At 41.2% G+C, this 17,716-nt stretch overlaps 1 protein-coding gene across 1 annotated transcript in view; it reads right to left on the reverse strand.

Moving 5' to 3' along the window:
* LOC125457889 (ubiquitin carboxyl-terminal hydrolase 47) overlaps window positions 1-17,716 on the reverse strand; it is a 50,847-nt gene that overhangs the window by 22,836 nt on the left and 10,295 nt on the right. Inside the window, exons 4-8 of the mRNA XM_048542630.1 lie at window positions 16,630-16,718; window positions 15,560-15,697; window positions 11,835-11,930; window positions 7,697-7,831; window positions 3,239-3,280 (exon numbers count right to left, since the gene is read on the reverse strand). Of these exons, the coding sequence (XP_048398587.1) occupies window positions 3,239-3,280; window positions 7,697-7,831; window positions 11,835-11,930; window positions 15,560-15,697; window positions 16,630-16,718 (500 nt within the window). The remainder of the gene's footprint in view (window positions 1-3,238; window positions 3,281-7,696; window positions 7,832-11,834; window positions 11,931-15,559; window positions 15,698-16,629; window positions 16,719-17,716) is intronic.

Raw genomic sequence — 17,716 nt, forward strand, 5'->3', positions numbered from 1 at the left:
GAAACATAAGCATATGATGTTATAGAATTTGTTTTTACAATAAAGTTTTATAAACCTTATTAATGAAAAGAAGAAGATAAAATGGAATAAACCAAAATAATAATTTACAATAAAACTCAGTTTGAAACACACAGTAGAAGTATAATGCGGTAGTGTGGCTCAGTGGTTTACACTGATTCCTCACAGTTGCGGGGACTGTGGTTTGAATGCACCCTCAGGCAATACTCCATGTGGAGTTTGTGCATTCTTCCCGTGTGTGTGTGTGTTTCCTCCGGTGCTCTGGTTTCCTCCCACAGTCCAAAGATGTGCAGATTAGGTGGACTGGCCATGCTAAATTGCCGGTGGTGTCCAGAAATGTACAGATTTGGTAGGTTAGCCATGAGAAATGTAGGGTTACAGCAATAAGGCAGGGGAATGGATTAGGTTGGGATGATCTTCGGAGCGTGGGTGTGTCTTGATGGGCCAAATGGCTCACTACCTCAATGTAGGGATCCTATTTTAATATATAACTCTCCTTAACAATTTCCAATGCATCCCTTCAACAATACCCAAAGACATTCTTTTACAGAAGTCATACCAGAGGAAAATATCTTTTTCTGATACCCCACAGATGGACAGAAACCTCCTAAACTGGAAATGCTCATAGTTTCTTCCTAGCGCTATGATACACTTCATCTTAAACATACTCAGCTTCAAATCATGTGTTCAGGGTTTTATACCATTATTTCTCATTTGGGACTAACAAAAGCTCCTTACTCTAAAGAAAATCTAGATTGCACATTGTAAATAAGCCGACTCTGCTCTGTATAACATTCACCAACTAAAGACTTGACACAATGGCCCAAAATAAAGTAATCATGAAAAAACATCTCTCTCCGTTAAAGCTATTGGTATTTACCCGAGCTTAACAAAAATCTAAGTCCAGAAATTTCTAAATGATCCTGTAGCATTTTGATTTAACTTCTAGTGTTTAAAACATCCTCAGGCAACAAAATACAACAGCAGTTGCCAATGTCACTCTCACCAACTGCTTTAAAAGAAATCACAACAGCGACAGAATAGATAAAAACTTCAGGCACACAAAAAGTCCATGTCACACTAACTGAAAAACCAGAACAAAACTTAAAATAATTGTTATTAAAAATGTGTATAAATCAGAACGTTTACTTCACTGTACTGCAAGATAAACATGACATGGAGGTTCTGGGGAGATAACTGGTGATCAGGAGGGGCACAGTGTCCACAGCATGCACTGTGAGCAGTGGGCCTTTCCATCACTCACTATTCAGTAGATGCTTAGTGCAATTGGAAAATGTCTGGGACAGAACTCTGGTGGATACAGTCAGTACCAGTTTAATGGACGACAGCATGGGATCAATGTCTGCTGGATGCTAGGGCAATGAACGGGTTAATACATGAAGCATGCATTTGCAAAATGCACTTATATTTAATTTGTAATCATTTAACTTTCCATCCACAATGCATACAGTGTGAGCATGTGGTCAAAGACAATTTGCACCTTGCCATTGGTCCTTGTAAATTGAACATTGGCATCTCAATGATACAGCACAACTGATTTAAAAAAAAATAGCAAATGTTGGCAAAAACCATGGATAACGTGCGACACTAGCAAATATGCTGTGGAAAAAGGCAATGATCACTTCATCATCTATCATGCAGAAATTACGATGGGTCTACTGAATGTCACGAAAAATTTTGTAGTTGATGTGGGTTTGGGATGGGAAAGGATTGAAGCACAGCAGGCAGTCCCTTGTAAATGTAATATGTTGGTCACTTTATTGGCGCAGAACCTTCATGAGTTTGGTACACAATCGGAAGCTGAATGTGAATCAATGATGAAGACAATGACCTTGTTACTGCGATGCTGTACGTCTCACTGTCTGGAGGAGGAATGTGTGTAGTCTTCATCTGTAGGGTGTACCACCATTGACTGTTTTCAGAGCTAAGAATCTGCTTTGTTCCTTAAGTTCCCAACTTTGGTCATTACCAGCAAGATTCACGTGCCGTGTCACTGGTGGGATGTTGGTCACTGTGGCTGCCTACCTAAGGTGAACGGGATGCTGAATGACCAGGGCTGAAGCCAAACCCAGGAGCAGCAGCAAGCTGGCATGGAGGATGAGAAGCAAAATAACTGTCACAGGGTCTCTCAGGGGCTGAAGAGGGACCAGATTTATTCACCTTTGCTTCTATTGGTTGGAGATGAGCAAAGCACAGTATTGATACAAACTCCAGATGCCTCAGGATATAGTGATGGAACGGTGCCAGGTGCTGAGGTGGGACATATAGGTCTGGCTGACCATTCCCATCCCAGTGACTGAGAAAATCACAGCTCCATATCTACAACTAGTTCCTCCTAGGGAGTGGAGTGATCTGTGTCAAATCTTTCAGTCAGGCAGCCACAACTGAAATCAGGACATGGATCAATTTTATCTGCACCAGGTCACACTAGTTCATTTTGTTTCACTAATGATGAAGTCAGTTGCATTCCGGACAATGAGATTTGGAAACATGGCTGACTTCTGCCGAGGTGCAGGGTGCCATCACCTGCACTAAGGTGGCAGTGGGAAGGCTCTATCATAACACTGGGTTTTGGGTAATGCAAGATAGATGACAGGAAAAAACATTGTGAGATCTGCTCTGATCTGAGGCATTTTTCATGTTGGAGCTGAATTCCTCGAATAGTTGGAGCAGTAACTGCAGCTTTACAAACTGTTGTATTGTTCTGGAACTTCAGGAAAAAATGGTCAAACCAATGGTCCTTTAAAAAGGAGGAAGAGAGGCAAAGGTAGTGAACATATGGGAAGTGATTCAAACAAGAAAAAAACCTACACTGCCGTCTGACCCAGTAGTAACTAGTGCAAGTATCTCTGGACATTGGAGTTCATTCTGAGAAAAACAGACCAACAGTGAAATTCGCAGCTGACCTTGGAAAAACCTGTGTGTGGGAGCTCACAGCACGGGAGCAGCTAAGTGGCTTTTTAAAGTGTAACTTTATTGTGAGGTTAAGGATGCAGTAATACAGGGAGAATCTGGGCTTTCCACCATCAAATAGCACCATATATTCATGCTCTGGTGTGCCGTACAATCATACAGCTGTTCTTAATGTTAGTGCAAGCACACAAGAATTGAAAGATCTCCCCGCAAATGCTAGAACAAATCGCACATTTCAAGCTAGATATAATGCAACAAATATAACTTAAAAAATGAAAATCCTTACGTTAGAGAGGAAACACCACTCTGTTCTATCATGATCTTTAACCTATGGGGGATAAAACATATTAAGTTAAAACTTGCTTATAAATCCAATTCATCTTCCAAGTTTTTAAATTGTACAATGCCCAAAGAAAGCTATGTTATGTTACAAAATGTTTTAACTCAATAAATCAACAATATATTTGTATGTAGTCAATGATCCAAATAGCCTCCTGGTTACCCATTAGCCCCTCAGAAGCCCATTTCACTCCTGTGTGCCCTCAATGACCTGCATGATCCCAGGCCTGAGACATATTAGATTAGATTAGATCCCCTACAGTGTAGAAACAGGCCCTTTGGCCCAACAAGTCCACACCGCCCCTTGAAGCATCCCACCCAGAGCCATCCCCATCCCCATATAACCCACACACCCCTGAAAACTACGGGCAATTTAGCATGACCGATCCACCTAGCCTGCACATCTTTGGACTGTGGGAGGAAACTGGAGTACCCGGAGGAAACCCATGCAGACACGGGGAGAATGTGCAAACTCCACACAGTCACCCGAGGCTGGAATTGAACCCTGGTCCCTGGCACTGTGAGGCTGCAGTGCTAACCACTGAGCCACCGTGCCGCCCATCACCTCATAGATTAAAGACATTGTTCCTATAAATGAAGGGGGTTCACCCACTACCTGCAGCTAAGAATCAATCATCCCAGAGAACATAGGAGTGATGAATACTTTCTCCTCTTGATCCTCCAGTAACACCACATGACCCCAAGCAGAGGCTGAGGCCGGTGAGATGCCAACTTCACCTCACAGAATCAATAAATTATTTTCCAGAACTATTCCCAAGAACAAAAGGAAATTAACCACCACAGCCACTAAAACATATTGTCTTTAGTGTTGTCATTTCTCCTCTTGCCATCTTGATACTAGGTGACACAAAACCTGAGTTCTGTGGGACACCAGTTTCACTTCATGACCTTTGCTTTTACAGGAATTATCAATATTCAAATCCAATGGGAACGTCCAGTTAAAGAAAAGTGATACTTGACCAGCTACACCAGATTTTGATTTTTGAAGCATAAGGGATGAATCAGACTAGTAGGCAACATTCACAAGTTTTGATCATAGAAACTCTACAGTGTGGAACAGGCCCTTTGACCCAACAAGTTACACTGAACCTGAGAGCATCCCACCCAGACCCATCCCCCTGTAGCCCACCTAATCTACACATCCCTGAACACTGTGGGCAATTTAGCACAACCAAACCACCTAGCCTGCACATCTTTAGACTGTGGGAAGAAACCAGAGCACACGGAGGGGACCTATACAGACATGGGGAGAATGTGTAAACTCCACACAGACAGTTGCCTGAGGGTGGAATTGAACCTGGGTCCCTGAAGCTGTGAGGCAACAGTGCTAACCACTGTGCCACCATGCCGCCCCTTAAATTCAATTTGCCACTGTTCAATCTATCTGGCTAACCCTCTATATCCTCCTGTAATCTGGAGCGATCCTTCTCACTGTTTACCATCTCATCAATTTTTGTACCGTCTATGATCTTACAGATCATATCTCCCACCTTCACATCTAGATCATTGTCATAGAATCTCTTACAGTGTGGAAACAGGCCATTTGGCCCAATGGGTCCATACCAACCCTCCGAAGAACATTCCACCCAGATCCATCCCCATCCCCATCCCCCTACCCTATTCCTGTAACCCTTAACTTTCCATGGTTAACAAATTCAGCCTGCACAGCCCTAAATACTATGGATAATTTAGCATGGCAAATCCATCTAACCTGCACATCTTCGGACTGTGGGAGGAAACTGGTGCACCCAGAGGAAACCCACGCAGACACAGGTGTGAATGTGCAAGCTCCATGCAGATAGTTGCCTGAGGGTGGAATCGAACCCAGGTCCCTGGAGCTGTGAGGCAGCAGTGCTAACCACTGTCCTTTTTCCTCTTCCGGTAAGGCAATTCAGTTACTATCAAGTGTTTTTTGTTTTGAAAAAGTCCTTTAAGGAAGGAAATCTGCTATCTTCAGCTGGTCTGACTTTACTGTAACTCCAGACCCACAGCAATGTGGTTGACTCTCAGCAATTAGGCTTGGGCAGCAAATACTGGCCTAGCCAATGATGCCCATATCCAGTGAATGCAGGCACCTAATCACAATTGGAGAAGGTGTTCCTCAATAGCAGGCAGCTGGTCAGATATGAACTCAACCTGTAATGTCCACAGTCATGAAGCCTCTACTAAGAGGTTTGCACTCTGCAGGAAGCCATCTTTAAGGCATTTAAATAAATAGTTTATTCTGACCACGCTGCTGCCCTGTGGACACACCTTGATTGAAAAGTGTGAATTTGAAAGAACTGACATTAAAATTTTGGGACATACAAAGCAAAAGTGATTACGGTAGACCTTTGAGAAATTAAAGCCATGCAGTGACTTTCCCTAACATGTTAATGATATCAGTGGCTCCTTTGAACGTTAAGGATATTCACACCAAACCTAGTTACAATCACTGCAACTCAGAAACCTTTTGCAAAATGATCAATAGTAATTTTGGAGTATTGAGCAACCACAGCAATTCAGAAGAAAAAGTAAATGCTCAGCCCTTGAGACATATTGATTCGATGTAGATCCTGGTTTGTTCATGATGGTGGCTGCAGGTTCATCTGTAACAGATTTGGGAGCTATCCTGGCCCGGCAGATACAACAGGAAGGTAGCAGAAAACCAGTCTACTTTGCATCTAGCACAATCAAAATAATGTTATGTGATTACAGACAGACATATTGGCAAAGTTCAGGCACTTGACTGAATCTGGTTTGTTTGATGAGATTGAAATTTCAAGTTGAGACAGATCTCAAACTGCTAATTACACATTCAGATTCCAAATTTTCTGGTATTTTTCTGGTGTTTTTTTTCCCAGAAACCAGAAAAACAGATTATCTTTCTCAGACGCACTTATTGCATGCTGACTTTCCTTGTGGCAGGAGATGGAGATTTTCTGACCAAAAGCAGAGCAGAAGGACAGATGTTGGTTACGAGACATATCATGGAATGCATGAAGTTCATTTGTTTCGTTATGATATGGCTGCAGAAATAATATTGGTGGGCACCATCCCAAACTTCAGTCCTGAAGTCATACTGGGCTCACAACACAAAATCTTCCTCTCGTCACAGACACAGGCAGGCCTGTAAAATTTCCCCAGAATTTTCTGTGTTTGTTTTAAGCTTCGCCCCATCCTCCATGTCTGGGGCCTACTCCCCCACATCCCCAACTCTTGGACCTGACGCCTTTCGTCCCCACTCTGGACCCAATGTGCCCCCCCACTGCCCCAGAACCAATCCCCACCTCAGGCACATACACCCTCTCGCCCAGATTCAAAACCCCTTCCCCCACTGCCAGGACAAACAGCGCCTTCCTCTGCCATTGGAGCTGCCTCATTGGAGCCAACAGCCCAGGAACTGACATCATTCCTTCCACCCTGCTGCCTGCTATTCATCCCAACCTACCACAAATGCTTCATCATCTACCTGGCCCTTTGCTACCTTGCTCCCTTACACCTGGCAGCATAACTCCTAGCACCTCCAATACCTTTCCTACCGGGTACTTCACACCTCCTACTCATATGGCACTCTACTCCTCCAGCACCCTAATCTCACACCTGCACTGCATACTTACCTTTTCACAACAGCTGCTGTCAAAGTGGTTGTATATGATTCTGAATCTTGAAATTCCATAACATGGCAACAGGCTGTCATGAAAAGGAGCCATGTTTTCTGTATTCTTAAGAAGCTGGCATTATGAGGGGCCTATCAGAATGGAAGTACAGCTCCTCATTCCTGAAGGGGCACCAAGTGGAGCCTTTTGCCTGAAATAAAAATTTTTCTCGTGGATTGAAAAGGAAGTGAATTGGCAATCTGCGTGAGATTCCACTGCTTAGGAAATTCTGCCCAATATTTCTGGGAAGTTACTTCAAATTGCCAGTTTGTTTTTGCAGCTATGAAATGACAGGCCTTCACAATGTCAAAGCAAAAAATTTAAAAGGCAACAGTGACCCATGGAGTGAAATGCCAACTCTTACAGTAAGCTATCTGGATAATTTAGATTAAGAAAGTCATAGAAAAGAGGCTAAGAAAAAGTAAAAAAAGAATCTGACATTTTTGTGCCCTTTAACAACAATTCACTACTTGAAATATTGATACTCCATTTTTTTCTGTGCCAGAGTCTCATTGTTTTAACAATTTAAATGAAGCACAGACATGACTTTCTGTGTTACCTTTAATAGATAATTAATATGCAAATCCAATAATTACTCAGAATCATACAGGCTCAAATTGCCCCTTAATTTAAACACTGAAATGAAGTCTGTGATGTTTTATCATTACTCCCACCCCAAGAAGCTAAATTTATTTTTTTAAAAATAGGTAAAATACAAAAATAACTAGAATAAAACAGCTGCATACCTTCTTCTGAAACTTTAACTTCTGTGGAATCTTTATAGAGGCGTGCAGCTTTTTGAAACGCATTTGAAAATAGTCAAACTCAAATCTTTTTAGCTGCAGAGCCAATACCTGCGGGAGACTTTCAAAGTAGTATCTCTGAAAATGGGAAAGGAACAAACAAACATTTGTACATGTTGATTTATACTGGGACAGGATCATGTAGAACTGATTTCTGTGTACTTAATACCCTAAGTGCAGATACTTTTACAGGGGGTCCCTAATTTACGAGCATCTAATTTATGAATGCTTGGACCTACAAATGTGGTCCCATACCAGGATACAATTTTTAGGACCGGATATTCAAACAGTTCCTGTACTTAGAAACAGCTGTCCTGCATTGTGTTCTGACTTGCATAAAATTAAATTGCAAACTGAGTCTAAGGGACCGCTCAGTAGACAGTGGTAGAGGATAAAAGGTGTCTTAATAAGACATAGTTTATTGATGGTAACAATTGGTACAATTACAATGATTAATTGGGCACAATTTCAAGATTCTCAGGAGCCAGAGGTGACATTGTTGACACAGTTGGCATTTGTAACTGAAAACAGCAAAAGCTGGACAACACAGCAGGTCAGGCAACATCCACGGAAAAACAACAAGTTAATGTTTCAAGCCTTGATGACTCTTGATCAGAGCTGACATGAAGTGTTGCTGGGGAGACGGCAGCATTTGTGCTATAGTTGGGGAGGTGAGATTGGAGTGGGGAGTGCTGGGGGAGAAAGGATGTTTATAGTTTAGATTAAGTGATTAGAATGTGGGAATGCTAGAACGATGGTGTGTCTGACTGCCAGACGAGAAGCAACAGACAGTCTCACTGGAGTGGGGGAAGGGAAAAGAGGACAGGGTGACAGAGAATGCAACAAGTAAAGCAAAAAGAAAGGAATGGGAGTGGGTTCACAATTTGAATTTAATGTTGAACTCAACATTAAGTCCATAAGGTTGTAAAGTGCCTAGTCTGAATTTGTGGAGGTGCTGGTGTTGAACTGGGGTGGACTGCATCAGAAGTCACACAACACCAGGTCAGAGTCCAACAGGTTTGTTTAAAATCACCAGCTTTCCAAGTGCTTCCCTTCATCAGTTAAAATGCAGAGAGGCACAAAATTTACAGCAGATATCAAAAGATTATACAAATGACGTGATTACAGTGTTGACAAGTTTAATAGTAAGTCTCTGCAGGTGATCAAAAGTGTCAGATGGTGTGAGTAAAGTGTCAATACCTGAATAGCTAGTGAAGGGATGACACATAATCCACTGAACTGAGACAGCGAGTCAAAAATAAGGTGGTGCTGGGGACAAACCAAATGGTTGGAATATCATGATAGGTATAACAGTCACAAGCCGAGGGTCTAACTAAATTAACAAGTCTGAAGATGGGATGTTTTTTCTCCCGTTTTCACTGTCATTCACTGGAGTACTGCAGCATGCCAACAATAGACAAGCGGGAATGCGAGCAGTTAAAATAGCCAGCTATGGGAAGGTCGAAGTCATGTTTGCATTCAGACCAGGGGTGTTCTGTAAAGCAGTCACCCAGACTGCGTTTGCTTTCTCCAATACACAGTAGGCCACATTGGGTGCAGCAAATACAATATGCAAGATTGGAGGAGGTACAAGTGAAATGCTGCTTCATCTGAAAAGACTATTTAGATCCTTGGATGTGAGCAGGGAGTTGGTGAATGGGCAGGTGTTGTAGCCTCAACAGTTACATGGGAAGGTGCCATGGGAAGTAGGGGTGGTGTTAGTGGTAGGTGAATGGACTAGAGAATCCGGGAGGGAATGGTCCCTGCAAAATGCAGAGAGGGGAGAGACGGGAAGATGTGTTTGTTGGTGACATTCAGCTGGAGTTGTCTGAAATGGCAGCGAAGGATCCTTTGAATGAGGAGCCTTGTGGGATGATAAGTAAGGACGGTGGGACCCGATCACACTGCTGTGAGTGATGGGAAAGTGCAAGGGTGGATGCACAGGTGATAGGTTGGATGTGGTTGAGAGCCCTGTCAACCACAGTGGGTGAGAAACCACGGTTATGGGAGAAGCAAGCCATGTCACCAGGGCTGTTTTGGAAGGTGGCATCATCCAAACAAATATGATACAGGCAAAGGAACTGGGAGAATGGGGTGGAATCCTTCAGGGCGTGGGGTATGATGAGCTGTAGTGAAGGTAGCTATGGGAATCAATGGCTTTGTAAAGTGACAGTGACCTTCCTGTCTCTGTTTTGGAGACAGGAAGGTCACGGAGAGGAAGGGAAGTGTCAGAAATAGATAATGTGAAAGTTACAGATAGCTGGAAATTGGAGACAAAATGAACAAATTTTTCAAGGTCTAGGAGGGAGCATGAAATGGCACCAAAACAGTCATTAATGTTCAGAAGACAGAATGGGGGTGTGATCCAGTGTAGGACTGGAACAAGAATTATTCCACATACCTCATAAAGAGGCAAGCAAAGCTGAGACCTATCCGGATACCCGTAGCCACTCCTTTGGCTTCGCAGAAGTCAGAGGAATTAATGGAGAAATTGTTCAGTGAGGCAACAAGTTCAGCCAAGCAGAGGAGAGTAGTGGTGAATGGGAAGTGCTCAGGCCTCTGGTCAAGGAAGAAGCTGAGAACTGGCTGACCATCCTGATGGGGAACGGAAGCACAGAGTGATTGCACATCCAAGATGAACAGGAGGCAGTTATTGCCAAGCAAGTGGAAATTATCAATATGGTGGAGGGCATCAGAAGAATCATGGATGTAGGTGGGCGAGGTCTGGAAAAGTGCAGAGAGGATGGATCCAAGTTAGGAGGAAATGAGCTTGGTGGGGCAAGAACAGGCTGATATGATGGGCTTACTGGCGCAGTCTGTTTTGCGGATTTATAGCTGTACTCTTCAACTCTTTATTCAGAAATACATGATAACTTCAGATTTCATGACCTAATATTCTTTCAGAACTAGTACTGTATTCAGCATCTTCTCCTGAGAACTCAATACTTCTGAACCACCCCCCACCCTCCAACATAGTTAATAATTATACATTCAGGGGTATAACTTCACATCGACGTACCACCACCTCATGCTACCTCATCTCCAACTTCATAAATCCAGACAGTCTAAAGGTTTTACAATTCCTACACAACGTGTTCTGTTCTGACTTGACAGATTGGTGGGTCTTTCGGAAAAGGCCTGTAGACCTTGAATCTGATCACATGTAAATTGTTTCTCCACTGAAAGATCTTTTATGCTCTAGATGTCCTTTGCAGATGATTTTCTTTCAACTAAAGACGATGTTGATCCATTACCTTATCTAGAGTATCCTGAATTATTTTCACAGATGAACTTTTCTCTGATAATTCATGTAAATGGTATATAACATCATCTGGATGACCGCTCGTCTCAATAATGTCATTGTGAAAAGTAGCCAGTGTCTCGGAATTTTCAGATCAGGTCATTTCTCTGTTGCAAAAGCCTGAATTGTCAGACTAGGCAACTTCTTCTTTATTATGACCTGTATCTGTGGATACTGTTCTAGTTTCCATGGTGTTACAAACAGATTTACCTTAATTTAGAGTTATTAAGTTATACAGCATGGAAGTAGATCCTACGGTCCAACTCGGCTATGCTGACCAGATATCCTAAGTAAATCTAGTCCCATTTGCTCGCATTTAGCCCATATCCCTCTAAACTGCTCCTAATCATGTACCCATCCAGATGCCTTGTAATTGTACCAGCCTCCATCACTTCCTCTGGCAGCTCATTCCATACACCCACCCCATAGCTCCCTTTTAAATCTTTCTCCTCTCACCTTAAACAACTGCCATCAGGTTTTGGACTCCCCTAACGAGGAAACAACCTTTGGCTATTCACCCTATCCATGCCCCTCATGATTTTATAAACCTCTACAAGGTCACCCCTCAGCCTCTGATGCTCCAGGAAAAATAATTTGTTGAAGTCAATCTTTATTATCAGTCAACTGATTCACCTGAAGTATATAAAGTTGCTGAGACTGTGCAGTGAATCAGGCATGTGGCGGGCTTCTTTCAACATCCAGTAGCACAGTACTTACTGTATGGAACACGTGGCCTGTCCTAATTAGTGCATACATTCGAGGAGGAGAAAATTAACTCACTGTCTCAGTCTCTGTCTTCTTCTCACATGTTTTGCAATAACATGAATTGTCTCTGCTCAGAGTTACAACCTTCAAAAATTCTTCAAGTGATTCATTCTAAGAAACAATTAGAAAGTACACTTTACGTTAGTTTCCAGGAGATTATTTTGTTGCAAAAATTGATAATAACCAAAAGTAGATTTTTTTTGTCTGCCGCAATTTTACCAGTTTAATCCCTTTCCACATGATCATTTGTAGCACTGTAACTATGTTTGCATTTTCATTTCAGCTACAAATAAAATAATTGTTTCATTCCATGGAAATATCAGTGGCTGAGTTCAAATGTAAATGGGTGTGAATGAAGTTCTCTAATCTAGTTTTGGACTACAGTAAAGGGTGTGGATAGATATTGGGGGAGCACATTGACTTCAAGCACTGACTTGTCACTCTTCACTCTTCCTTCTGACTCAAGGAAGAGGCTTGACCAATTAAAACACACTCACAGGTCTGCCAGCCAATTGATGATGTGTCTCACTCTCTCCAGTCACCAGGTCAGATAATTTCAAATCAGTGACAGACTGCATATTTGAAGATTGAGAGTCTCAAGTTGAGTATATTGGGTGACACCATGACTCAGTGGTTAGCACTGCTACTTTGCAACACCAGGGACCTGGGTTCCATCCCAGCCTTGGGTGACTGTTGGTGGGAAATTTGCACATTCTCACCCATCTGTGTGGGTTTCTATCAGGTGATCTGACTTCCTCTCACAGTCCAAAGATGTGCTGGTTTAGTGGATTGGCCATGCTAATTTATCCTTTAGGGTCTAGAGATGTGCAAGCTAAGTGGATTAGTCATGAGAAAATGTGGTGTATCGGGAATGGGGTAGGAGGCTGCGTCAGGATGCAATGCTCATTGGAGGGTCATTGCAGTCTTGGTGGATGAAATGGCCTCTTTCCGCGCTGTCAGGTTTTTATGATTCTCGCATCATACAGTTGCTAGAACAGAAGCTGGAGCCTATAACACTTTGATACTTAGAAAGGTGAGTGAGCACTGTCAATGATGACTGTCACACTGATCAAAAGTCACCAAAGCCAACAATAAAGGAGCTGCTGAATGTAGAGCAGGAGGTGTATGAAGATACTGGTTGCAACTGATTCTCTGCAAAGGATAGTGAAGGAGTCCATTGAAGCCGTGAGTGCTGTAGTCACCTTGTTGTGCACAGTCATGGCTTCCTTTGTTGAGAACATAATCAGTCACATTCAGCAGACCTATCAGTGCCTGTACGAGATAATACTGACATACATAACATTGCTTTGCTGCTGGGCTCAAGCAGCACCACTATAAGAGGGAAATGAAGTAACTGAACTCTCTGACAACAGAGAGGTACAAGTGGCACTAATGATGGAGGGTGCCCAGAAGTTGTCAGCATTTGGCATCTGCTCTCAGGGCATTTCTGATGTTGTCATCTTGTGGTATATTCCTCTACATCACTGTTTCAGTGAGCTGCAGCATTACAGGAGATGCCTGTTATTTTGCAAGGCTTTCACTGTAAATGATACAAGTAACTTTCTAGAAATAGTTGTAAATCAAAAAGGAGAAGCAGAGGAGGAACACAAGAAAATTATAATTGTCAGGGAAGTGATACTGAGCAAACTGTTGTGAGTGCTGGCTGACCAGTATCTGGGGCCAGATGGACTTCGGCCTGGGTTTTTTTAAAATAAAATTACCTCATAGTTGATGTATTATTTTATTTTTCCAAAATTTCCTGGATTTTGGGATGATTGGTTACTTTAGGAAATGGTGAATGTGACTCTTATATTCAAAAGAAATTGAGCCAGAAAGCTAGAAACAGGGCAGTTAACATCTACAATGGGGATTTAGAAACTATTGTTGAAAATGTTATAGTGGGACAATTAAAGAAAAAAAAAGTCAAGGCAAGCAGGCAAAGTCAACTCTGTTTTATGAAAGGGAAGTCATCTCTGACCAATTTATCTCTGTTCTCTGAGGAACTATTGTATCAAAGATAAAGGGGAGCTGTTGATGTATTGTACTTAGATTTCCAGAAAGTATTTGATAAGTGGTACGTTAAAGGCTACTGCAGAAAATTAAGGCACATGTTGTTGGGGGCACCATATTATTATGAATAGAAGATTGGCTAGCTAACATAAAACAGAGAGTAGGCATCAATGAGTCATTTTGTAGTTGGCAAGGTGAAATGGATACAAGCCTCAGTGCCAGGACCTCAACTTTGCACTGTTTATGTAAATAAATTAGATGAGATCACCAATAAGATAGATGCTAAATTTGCTGATGAAAAACATAGGTAGAAAAGCAAGTTACAGACAGAAGCCGCAAAAAGACATTGATAAGTTGAGTGAGCAAATATCTGGTGAATAGAGTATAATGCAGAAAAATGTGAAATTTTGCAAGAAGAATGTATGAAAAAAAACTATGGTGCGAGATCTCAGAGCTCTGAGATGAAAGGGTATCTGTGTGCCCTTGTGCATGAATAACAAAAGGATTAGTATGCAGACACAGCAAGTAATTAGGAAAACTGATGAAATGTTATCACTTATTTTGAAGGAAATTGAATACAGAAGTAGAGAGGTAATGCTTCAGTTATTCAATTATACCAGCAAGACTACAGCTGGAGTTATGTGCACAGTATTGGTCTACTTATTTAAGGATGGATGTTAATGCATTGGAAGCAATTCAGAGAAGGTTTACTGGACTTATGGCAAATTATGGGCAGATTGTCTTATGAGGATCAGTTGGGCAGGAGTCCAATGGTTGGATGTCTGCTGGAATTTAGAAGAGTAAAAAAAAGAGATATCCAAGTTCCTGAACTGATGAGACAGGACGGATATATAAAGTGTGTTCCCTCCTGTGGGAGAATACGGAACCAGAGGGTCACTATTTCAAAATAATAGTCACCCTTTAAGACAGAGATCAGGACAATATTTCTTATCTGTGGAACTAACTTCATCAAAAGACAGTGGAACAGAGAGTTAAAATTCTTCCTAAGACAGAGATAGATTCTTGATGAACATGGAATTGCACGATGATCAGGGGAAAGGTAGGAATGGGGAGACATAGGATTAGTTCATTTGGCTGCTGGGGTGGTGACCTCAGCCTGAACCTAATTTTTTTTTGTATTTGTATGTTCATGTGCATTACTGAAAAAAATGTCACATCCATGTAACTAGAATTGATGCCAAGGCCATTCAAGGTTAAAGGGCACAGAACACCTTGATAGTAACGGAGACCTTTGCAATTATTAGATTTATCTGGTGCTCCAAGTTTTAACTCAAACTTAAACTATTAATATGGCCTGAAATTGCCTGATGAAATCCAAATGAAAATGTAGAATCTAGGCTGGTGAGACAAATTTGGCAAATGCTTGATTATTGCAATATTTTTCTCCCTTTACTTTCCAGCAAAACTCCCCTGGAACGGGTACTGCCGTTCTGGATAATTGTCTTTAAAATGAACACAGTAAAACAATGGAATGGATGCCGGTCCTACAAGTTTAAGTGCCAGAATGAGCTAGGGTCAAGAACAAGACTAATAGCAGAAAACAGATCTGATTTTGACGAATATCTATCATCAAGATGTCAGGACAGCAATTTCTAGCCTACTACAGCACTCTTTACAATTTAACGTTGCTCCGCTCCCCCCACCCCCACTATGACCTATTAATAAGTAGTTGTTAGGATTGTAATTAAGAACTTGGATTTATAACTTACCACACTGTTGAAATACCTCCCTGTTAAATGATCAGGAGAAGAAAGGGACAAGGGAATGTCCAAAAAAATACATTCTTCTTGGGATTCAGTCTTGCATTCCAAACACTTCAGGGAATTAATCATTTTATTCCGGTAGATCTAGAAAAAGATATTAAATCAAACTTTTCTCCATTTTCATGCTTTTCTCTACCCTCCATCCTTCAAACTTTTGTGGCTTTTCCCATTTTCTCAATAACTGAAATGGCAAACAAGCTTCTACTTTATTCTTTCAATGTTCATCCTTTTCTCTTAGATCCTTCAGAGAATGTATACCATGGTTTGGTTCCATAGCCATCAACATCCTTTTGGGCTTGAGCTACTCTTCATCTGTCTATGCAGGTAGCTATTTTGATCATTAAGGCCACATCAGAATCATATCTGGTTCTGTTTTCATCCAAATTCAACACGTATACAATTTCCAGTCATTGGAACTGGGCCTCTTGACTAGTTTCATTTTATTCATGCTTCATCCAGAGATCCTAAGCCTCGCTGCATTCCCCACGAATGTATTCATGTTGGGTACTATCTGGTAGTACTAACTAAAGAATTGGTACAGCTCTGTCTTAGTGCCAGTTGGGAGCTATTCTCAAAACAAATGAGCTGGAACTATGGCTAAAAGGCGGCAGCAGCAAATTTCCAATCTGTCTTGGTTTCAAATACAGCAATCCATAGACACTTGTAAGAGTCCTGAATCTGTCCTAGGGTGCACTGAATTCTTAGCAAGTTATTACAGAAGGAATTCATGTCTTTACTGCATTCTGTTGTGTTCAAGGGGTGGAACCAACATTGAATTGGCAGCATCCTAAGATCATCCTTAAAACTTAGATTAATAAACAATAACATGCCGATAACTGCAATGTTGCATTCAAAGGCAGCAACTATATCCAAACAGTAGATTGTGATAACAGTAAGAAAGACAAGACGTACTTGCTAATAAGATATAGAAACTGAAGGATGATCAAACTTGCTTATAGATCAACTTTACTGATGTAAGAATTGGGTTTGAAATTTCTTCTCCATTATAAGCTCACCTGCAATACTTTACAAGATCCCCTACTTTCTCCATCAATTTTATTCAACAGCAGTCGGAAATATTCTTCTACATCCTGTTGTTCGAATACTTAAATATAATGCAGAAGTAATAGTTATATTTTATTCTTCAATTAGTTGGAATAAAAGGTATTACTTATTGTTAAATATTCTTGAAACAACAGTAATGTTACAAATATAGTTGCAACATAGACAATAGCATCAGAATATTACCATTACAAAACTGGATGCTTCTCAGAGATCAACAGTTATATTCTTGATCAAGTTATTTATTCAGGTATAAAAGGATTCGTAAAAATCATACTATATGAAAAAACACCCTTTCAATTCTCTCTGAGGACTTGATTATTACAACTTCTGGCAAGCAGAATTTCATTATCGAGGAATTAAGGAACACTACGGCTTAGGGTAACTAGCTCGGTGCTTCAATTCTCCCATATTTACTACAGAAAAAAATATTTTTCGGTACATGGTCTGAGAAATGTTTGTTGAGTAGTTGTGCAATATGTTTTCTATTACAGCTTTAATGTCCTTCAAATCATGCTGTCATATACCTGAATGCAATTGCTTCATGCATTTCATCCCTTTGTTGAATCAATTTTAAATACTGTAGAGTGGTAGTTTGACATAACTGAGTGGTTTGCTACACCAGAGGACAGTTATGATTCAACCACATTTCTGTGGATCTGAGCCGCATATAGACCAGACCAGGCAACAATGGTGGATTTATCTCTCTAAATATTATTGATCAAATGTTCAGATGTGTTACTAAGTACCTCTGGAGTAGATGGGATTTGTACCCATGTCTCCTGGGTCAGAGGTAGGGATATTATCACAACACCCAAGAACCCAAAATTCCTTCCCAGAAAAATCTTTAATGATAAGCAGCAGCGGTTGCATGATCATTATAAGGGTGGATTTTAATTCCTTATGTTTTTAAATTAAATTCAGATTTCAACATTTGCTGTAATCACCCAGTACTGCAACAATTTAACATTGCCCCTCTGACAGTACATTTCAAGCCCATAACCAACATCTCAAAGGAAAAGGGCAGCAGATGCAGGGAAC

This window comes from Stegostoma tigrinum, chromosome 14, assembly GCF_030684315.1.
Source record: "Stegostoma tigrinum isolate sSteTig4 chromosome 14, sSteTig4.hap1, whole genome shotgun sequence".
Lineage (NCBI taxonomy): Eukaryota > Metazoa > Chordata > Chondrichthyes > Orectolobiformes > Stegostomatidae > Stegostoma > Stegostoma tigrinum.